The sequence below is a fragment of the Oncorhynchus nerka genome, linkage group LG20 (assembly GCF_034236695.1).
Source record: "Oncorhynchus nerka isolate Pitt River linkage group LG20, Oner_Uvic_2.0, whole genome shotgun sequence".
NCBI classification, from domain to species: Eukaryota; Metazoa; Chordata; class Actinopteri; order Salmoniformes; family Salmonidae; genus Oncorhynchus; species Oncorhynchus nerka.
The window spans coordinates 80,484,043-80,492,639 of record NC_088415.1 but is presented as its reverse complement, the minus strand read 5'-3'; the positions used below and the strand labels follow the sequence as shown (position 1 = coordinate 80,492,639).

The window sequence follows — 8,597 nt, the reverse complement described above, 5'->3', positions numbered from 1 at the left end:
GTTACAAAGTTACATTCAAATAATCAAACCATAACTAATTATCAATGTTCTTTTCACATGTTATGCTTGGTAGGTCCCTGAAATAGAGAAAAAGAAAGCCAATCACCTTCACACAAGTCAACTGCAGTCGACTCACCTTGCTCTCCCTAACTTCCTATGGGCTTTATATAGTGTGAATAGGGCTGGTTTTGGAGTGACAGCTACAGCAGGATATTTTTATTAGTCCAAATACAGCCACAATTAAAACCACAAATGATGCAGAGACCTCCTACGCACTCACAGGAAGTAGAACTAACCTGGCCAGGCGTGTTGAGGCGTGGAATAAGAAACTGAAGAGAAGAATAGACACCGATGACATCAAATCAAATCAAATTTTATTTGTCACATACACATGGTTAGCAGATGTTAATGCGAGTGTAGCGAAATGCTTGTGCTTCTAGTTCCGACAATGCAGTGATAACCAACAAGTAATCTAACTAACAATTCTAAAACTACTGTCTTATACACAGTGTAAGGGGATAAAGAATATGTACATAAGGATATATGAGTGAGTGATGGTACAGAGCAGCATACAGTAGATGGTATCGAGTACAGTATATACATATGAGATGAGTATGTAGACAAAGTAAACAAAGTGGCATAGTTAAAGTGGCTAGTGATACATGTATTACATAAGGATGCAGTCGATGATGTAGAGTACAGTATATACGTATGCATATGAGATGAATAATGTAGGGTAAGTAACATTATATAAGGTAGCATTGTTTAAAGTGGCTAGTGATATATTTACATCATTTCCCATCAATTCCCATTATTAAAGTGGCTGGAGTTGGGTCAGTGTCAATGACAGTGTGTTGGCAGCAGCCACTCAATGGTGGCTGTTTAACAGTCTGATAGCCTTGAGATAGAAGCTGTTTTTCAGTCTCTCAGTCCCAGCTTTGATGCACCTGTACTGACCTTGCCTTCTGGATGATAGCGGGGTGAACAGGCAGTGGTTCGGGTGGTTGATGTCCTTGATGATCTTTATGGCCTTCCTGTAACATCGGGTGGTGTAGGTGTCCTGGAGGGCAGGTAGTTTGCCCCGGTGATGCGTTGTGCAGACCTCACTACCCTCTGGAGAGCCTTACGGTTGAGGGCGGAGCAGTTGCCGTACCAGGCGGTGATACAGCCCGCCAGGATGCTCTCGATTGTGCATCTGTAGAAGTTCGTGAGTGCTTTTGGTGACAAGCCGAATTTCTTCAGCCTCCTGAGGTTGAAGAGGCGCTGCTGCGCCTTCTTCACGACGCTGTCAGTGTGAGTGGACCAATTCAGTTTGTCTGTGATGTGTATGCCGAGGAACTTAAAACTTGCTACCCTCTCCACTACTGTTCCATCGATGTGGATAGGGGGGTGTTCCCTCTGCTGTTTCCTGAAGTCCACAATCATCTCCTTAGTTTTGTTGACGTTGAGTGTGAGGTTATTTTCCTGACACCACACTCCGAGGGCCCTCACCTCCTCCCTGTAGGCCGTCTCGTCGTTGTTGGTAATCAAGCCTACCACTGTTGTGTCGTCCGCACAGTGAGGTGACGACCTTGCTTTTCAAGGGTCCCCAAAAAACACTATGTTCTTTATGTTAATAACCAGACCTGCATGGTTGTTCCCGCCACTCTGTGTGGACTCCAACAACGACACACTGATTGGTTTTTATCATCTTAATTCAATTAAAGTCTGCCTGACAACCTCAATTGGTCGTACCACAGTGTATGATCAAGCTTTCACTCTCAGGGCCCAAACTTTGAACTGATTAAAAGGTTTAATTGTTCTCGTGATTCACAATGTAGTCGTACCACAGTGTATGATCAAGCTTTCATTCTCAGGGCCCAAACTTCGAACTGATGTATTAGTACTGTATTACAAAACAAAAATAACCTATTTTTTTTTGTGATATTTTAACTACATTCTGACTAGTGTTCCTTACAGTAGGTTAGTGGAACATGGTCAATCATGACTAAACTAAACCAATTACTTTATAACCAGGAAGAACTCTATGATAGTGCCAATATAATAGGTCATCTCTGGCTAGTACTAGGGCTCTTAAAGGTTTTCCCTTGTCAGACCATGTGGTCAGGAAAATCTCTGGATCTAAGTGATAATGTAGCAACTGAACAGTGTGCAGTGATTTGAATGTAAATCATTCAGCACACCTTTATTGTGGTGTTCATCTCTCTGAGTAGGTCTGTGTACAACACAAGGGGTATACTACAATGCAGGATCAATGAGTTAGCAAGCTCACCTGCTTAAATATTCTGAAATAACTTCTTATTTAAGCTTGAAATGAGCATGGTCTAATTGAGTCAACAGCCAAAAACACACATCTAAGTTTAGCCTTCTTAATGAACCAGAAAATCAATAGTTATTTCTGGTTGTTTATCAAAGTTAGCTGGCTAACTCATTGATCCTGCTTTCTAGTATACCCCTGAGATCTTCCAGTGATTTGATCTCGCTACAATAACAATGAGGCGCACCGAAACACAGCACTTACTCTCACTACCATTTGGTATTTTATTAGGATCCCCATTAGCTGTTACAAAAACAGCAGCTACTCTTCCTAGGATCCACACAAAACATGAAACATAAAACAGAATGACATAATACAGAACATCATTAGACAAGAACAGCTCAAGGACAGAACTACATACATTTTTAAAAAGGCACACATCAATATATACACACAAACAAGTGTCAATTGCTGCTTTATTTTTTTAGAAAATGCTTTTTTTGTGTGACGCCGCCTCTTGATACATTTTCAGTGTTTGGAACAAAAGAGACTTTTCAAGAAAGAATAGTCTTTCCTGGTTCCATTCCAAGATTATGTCTTCTACCCCACCGACGAACATGTAGGTATTATTCAAACCGTCTCTCAGGCAATATGTTTCAAGAATGAAAATAGCAGTGGGGGGAAAAGTACCCAATTGTCATACTTGAGTAGAAGTAAAGATACCTTCATAGAAAATGAAGTGAAAGTGAAATGAAGTTAAAGTGAAAGTCACCAAGTAAAATACTACTTGAGTAAAAGTCTAAACTATTTGGTTTAAATATACTTAAGTATCAAAAGTAAATGTAATCGCTAAAATATACTTAAGTGCTCTGTGACCCCAAATTCTTTCTCAGTTCTGTGAACATTATGTTGTAGTTCTTGATTTCAGAGTCTTGTAAAAGGTGGTTTGTAGGAGCTGTGTTGGAGGCCTTATTAGGCTAGTATACTACCCAGCTGTCAGCCTACAGACCACAGGAACACAAGCTGGCAAGACTTCCACAGCTAGTCATGACCTTTGTCTCTCTCTGCCTCTGGACTGGACTCACCGTGGGTGACGAGAATGATATGGTTACAGTCTGATCTGCCCAGAGTTCCTATGAACTAACCATGATCTGCTATACTGTACGGCATCATTTCGTGTGGAACTCAAGCCAGGTACTATGGATAGGGCCAGGAGTTTGTCTTGGCCTTGAGATCTGGTAAATTAAATCTCTGGGCTCTGAGATATAGGCCGGCAGATAGCCTAGCAGTTAACACATTGGGCCAGTGACAGAAAGGTTGCTAGTTTTAAGCACTGAGCCATCAAGGTAAAAAAACATCTGTTGATGTGCCCTTGAGCAAGGCACGTAATCGTAATTGTATGGCAAGTGGGAGAGCTGTTGGTTGGTCCACTGACATTATAAAATAAACTGTGGTTCTATGTCTCGCTACTGTTTAGCTTTTCCACGCATTTCACATAGTCAGGCTTTCCAACGCTGCTTGTGCTCTCTCTTAATAGGTTACTTCACATATGGGAAGGAGATTACAATAGGACACAGAACATGATGTTACCACATACCATTGAGTTTATTGCAAGTTTATAGCATAACAAACTAACTGAGTGAGGTTCTGTTCAAATCTTTGCTAGGTTTCTTCTCCCATCCTACACATAATGTATTTACAGTTGGAAGTTTACATACACCTTAGCCAAATACATTTAAACTCAGTTTTTCACAATTCCTGACTTTTAATCCTAGTAAAAATGCCCTGTGTTAGGTCAGGTATGATCCCCACTTTATTTTAAGAATGTGAAATGTCAGAATAATAGTTGAGAGAATTATTTATTTCAGTTTTTATTTCTTTCATCATATTCCCAGTGGGTCGGAAGTTTACATACACTCAATTAGTATTTGGCAGCATTGCCTTTAAATTGTTTAACTTGGGTCAAACGTTTCAGGTAGCCTTCCACAAGGTTCCCACAATAAGTTGGGTGAATATTTGCCCATTCCTCCTGACAGAGATGGTGAAACTGAGTCAGGTTTGTAGGCCTCCTTGCTGCCACACGCTTTTTCAGTTCTGCCCACAAATTTTCTATAGGATTGATAGGCTTTTATAGGCTTTGTGATGGCCAGTCCAATACCTTGACTTTGTTGTCCTTAAGCCATTTTGCCACAACTTTGGAAGTATGCATTATCCATTTTGATAGACTCATTTGCGACCAAGCTTTAACTTCCTGACCAATGTCTTGAGATGTTGCTTCAATATATCCACATATTTTTCTTCCTCATGATGCCATCTATTTTGTGAAGTTCACCAGTCCCTCCTGCAGCAAAACAACCCAACAACATGATGCTGCCACCCCCGTGCTTCACGGTTGGGATGGTGTTCTTTGGCTTGCAAGCCTCCCCCTTTTTTCTCCAAACATAACAATGGTCATTATGGCCAAACATTTCTATTTTTGTTTCATCAGACCAGAGGACATTTCTCCAAATTTCTTTTGATTTTCTCACAATGTCAAGCAAAGAGGCACTGAGTTTGAAGGTAGGGCCTTGAAATAAATCCATAGGTACACCTCCAATTGACTCAAATGATTTCAATTAGCCTATCACAAGCTTCTAAAGCCATGTCATAATTTTCTGGAATTTTCCAAGCTGTTTAAAGGCACAGAAAACTTAGTGTATGTAAACTTCTGACCCACTGGAATTGTGATTCAGTGAATTATAAGTGAAATAATCTATCTGCAAACAATTGTTGGAAATATTACTGCCAAAACTATAGTTCTGTTAACAAGACATTTTTGGGGTGGTTGAAAAACAAGTTTTAATGACTCCAACCTAAGTGCATGTAAACTTCCGACTTCAACTGTACATACTGTATTTACATACAGTATGTTTAAAGAATGTGATTTATCTTTGTTGTCCTGTTTTGTAACTGCACTTTAAATAAAAATCTAATGGAGGTTGAGAATAAAGGTTGACAGAATGAATTGACCAGACTTGAAGCAATTTATTATGTTAAAAGTTGTCTTTTTATTTGCACAGATATTCTATTCTGGTGACATTGTATTTCATACCGTTCATCATTGAATAAAATAAGACTTCATGTTGCATTCATTTGTTGCTAGATCTGATAATTAATACTCTTCTTTTTACAAAAACATTATCCTCTTTAAAATTCACCTTTGACAGTGTTGCATTTCTTAAAATACCAATAGAAACTTTTTATTTTCACATTATTAATTGTGCTCGGTACAAAATATGCAAGTGAAGAACTCTCAAGTTTGACTTCATAGCAGTTGTACTCCGGGGTACGGGATCTGGGAATTGGGTTTAGGGGGTATTTACAATGGGTAAGACATGTGTCATGTGATCTGGTGCGGCGCTTCAAGCATTTCCATGAGGAAAGTATCTATGGGCGTATCTCCTATCAGCTTGAAGAAGAAGAGGTGCTCCAGACACTTGAGGCCGATGGAGCGTAGTGCAGGCAGACGCAGCAACAGCTTGGCAAATCTAACCAGGAGAAAGTAGATAAGAGGGAGGAGCGAGGATTGATTACTCTTGTCTGGGGTGTAATTTTAAAGCCTTAACAAATAACATTTTATTTGTCACATGCGCCGAATACAACACCTTACAGTGCAATGCTTACTTTCAAGCCCTTAACCAACAATGCGGTTTTAAGAAAATCTCTCTAAAAAAAAGTAAGAGAGCCGCAGTAAATAACAAGAGGTACTGGAGCACCAAGTCTAGGTCCAAGAGGCTCGGCTATATACAGGGGGTACTGGTACAGAGTCAATGTGTCAAGGTGCGGGGGCACCGGTATTGAGGTAATTATGCACATGTAGGTAAAGTTATTAAAGTGGCTATGCATAGATAATAACAGAGAGTAGCAGCAGCATGGGGGGCAATGCAAATAGTCTGGGTAGCCATTTGATTAGCTGTTCAGGAGTCTTATGGCTTGGGGGTAGAAGCTGTTTAGGAGCCTCTTGGACCTAGACTTGGCGCTCCGGTACCTCTTGCCAGGCGATAGCAGAGAGAACAGTCTATGACTAGAGTGGCTGGAGTCTTTGACAATTTTTATGGTCTTCCTCTGACACCGCCTGGTATAGAGGTCCTGGATGGCAGGAAGCTTGGCACTACCCTCTGTCGTGCCTTGCGGTCGGAGGCCGAGCAGTTGCCATACCAGGCAGTGATTCAACTCGTCAGGATGCTCTCAATGGTGCAGCTGTAAAGCTGGATCTGAGGACCCATGCCAAATCTTTTCGATCTTAGTCCTGTGTTGACGCTTTGCCTGTTTGATCGTTCGTCTGAGGGCCTAGTGGGATTTCTTATAAGCTTCAGGGTTAGAGTCCCTCTCCTTGAAAGCGGCAGCTCTACCCTTTAGCTCAGTGCGAATGTTGCCTTTAATCCATGGCTTCTGGTTTGGGTATGTATGTACAGTCACTGTGGGAACGACGTCCTCGATGCACTTATTGATAAAGCAAGTGACTGATGTGGTGTTCTCCTCAATGCCATCGGAAGAATCCCGGAACATGTTCCAGTCTGTGATATCAAAACAGTCCTGTAGTTTAGCATCTGCTTCATCTCACCACTTTTTTTATAGACCGAGTCACTGGTGCTTCCTGCTTTCATTTTTGGTTGTAAGCAGGAATCAGGAGGATATAGTTATGGTCAGATTTTCCAAATGGAGGGCGAGGGAGAGCTTTGTACGCATCTCTGTGTGTGGAGTAAAGGTGTAATGGTATACACAAACCATGAAGATGAATTACGATTTATCGTCTTTAAGTCAGACTTAGCGGAGAAGGAATATGGGAAAATTAGAGCCTATATGGATGGAGTAAAGTGTGATATTTTAAAGAGCTGCAGTGTCATACAGTAGGAAGAGTCAGACACATGAGACTGTTGAATGACTGGATATTAGTGTGTATGAGTGTGTCATTTACAGAGACTAGGGATTGGATTAAATCTGTGTTGTGGGAGATCCATGTTATAGCTCGATTGAAATTGAAATGCAATGTTCCCGCGTTTGCAAAGACTGCATTCACGGTAAAGGCTGAATTTGTCGGGCTAATTCTGAAATGTCCTTTACATTTTAGCGTGGGTCTTCTGGGATACTTCCACAATAGGGATTGAATGCAGCCCCAAATGAAGCAGAACATGTATAAGACTGAAGGAGAGTGTGACTGTGAGAGACGGACCTGCCAGGCTGCTCCGGATATCTGTGTTTAGTGTAGGACTCCAGTGAGGCGTACACCTTCTCTCTCAGGGCTTCCACCTCTGTAGGATTAGACAGGCCCTTGGCATCTGGAAGCAAAGAACATTCATAGACAGAAACTTACCCTTGTGCACACAGTAGACAGTATGTGAAATATATTATAAGTGTATTTCTAATGTATATCTAAAGTCGAATATATGGTGGTCGGTGAGTTAAAATCTTTAAATTATTAAAAAGATATAAGCTAATTGGACAACAATCTTTAATGCTAAAATTAATGAGGAAGACCATCCTCTGCTTCCTCCCTGGACGAGCCGCCTCTTGTATAATGATGGTAGTTACCTGGGTTGAAGAGAACAATGGCTCGGAGGCAGCCCAGCTCAGTCTTGTCCATCTGCATGTCTTTCATCTTAGACACCAGCTCCGTCAGCACCCTGGAGACCACAACACAGCAAGAAAATACAAACAAGTCAAGGGAAAAAAACATGGTAACCCTTTATTTTGCAATTCCATCTATAGATGCTCAACAAACTATCATTAAAGACATTTCTACTACTGTAGAAATACCAAGGCTATATTTGTAGCCATGTTACATAAGATAAAGCTATAGTGTAGGCCACAGGAGACTGCTGAGGGGAGGACAGGTTATAATAATGGCTGGAATGGAAAGGTATCAAACACATGGAAACGTGTTTGCTGTGTTTGATACCATTCCAGTGATTCCGTTCCAGCCATGAATATGAGCCCGTCCTCCCCAATGAAGGAGCCACCAGCCACCTGTGGCGAGGGCTATGCGTTACTATGGTATCCATATTACACATGTCAAGGGGTTATACTGTTAAAGTATTTTTCTCTGACCTGTCAAAGATGGAGCCCACCCCGGCACTGTGGGCGCTGCTGCGGTGTACGTGGAGCCCCGTGGCCAATAGGATACCATCCTTCACTGTCACAGAGCGGTGGGAGAACGAGGCAATGAGCAGCTCATTCCAACCTAACAGAGAGAGAGAAAAACACACTGTGGTTAACTGGTGAGTTTAACTTGAATTGTGACTATGTTGTTGAGACTAGAACTACCTACGTGTCCAGAGGGGTAAGGGTGTGCTAAGGAAAC

At 41.4% G+C, this 8,597-nt stretch overlaps 1 protein-coding gene across 4 annotated transcripts in view; it reads right to left on the bottom strand.

Moving 5' to 3' along the window:
* Positions 1-5,280: 5,280 nt before the first annotated feature.
* The window catches only part of LOC115103204 (retinoic acid receptor RXR-gamma-A-like), a 28,924-nt gene continuing 25,607 nt past the window's right edge, over positions 5,281-8,597 (bottom strand). For all 4 annotated transcript variants that reach the window (XM_065005838.1, XM_065005839.1, XM_065005837.1 and 1 more), the window contains 4 exons: positions 8,345-8,477; positions 7,829-7,920; positions 7,470-7,575; positions 5,281-5,784 (listed from right to left, as the gene is read on the bottom strand). In XM_065005838.1, the coding sequence (XP_064861910.1) occupies positions 5,637-5,784; positions 7,470-7,575; positions 7,829-7,920; positions 8,345-8,477 (479 nt within the window). In that variant the 3' untranslated portion in view covers positions 5,281-5,636. The remainder of the gene's footprint in view (positions 5,785-7,469; positions 7,576-7,828; positions 7,921-8,344; positions 8,478-8,597) is intronic.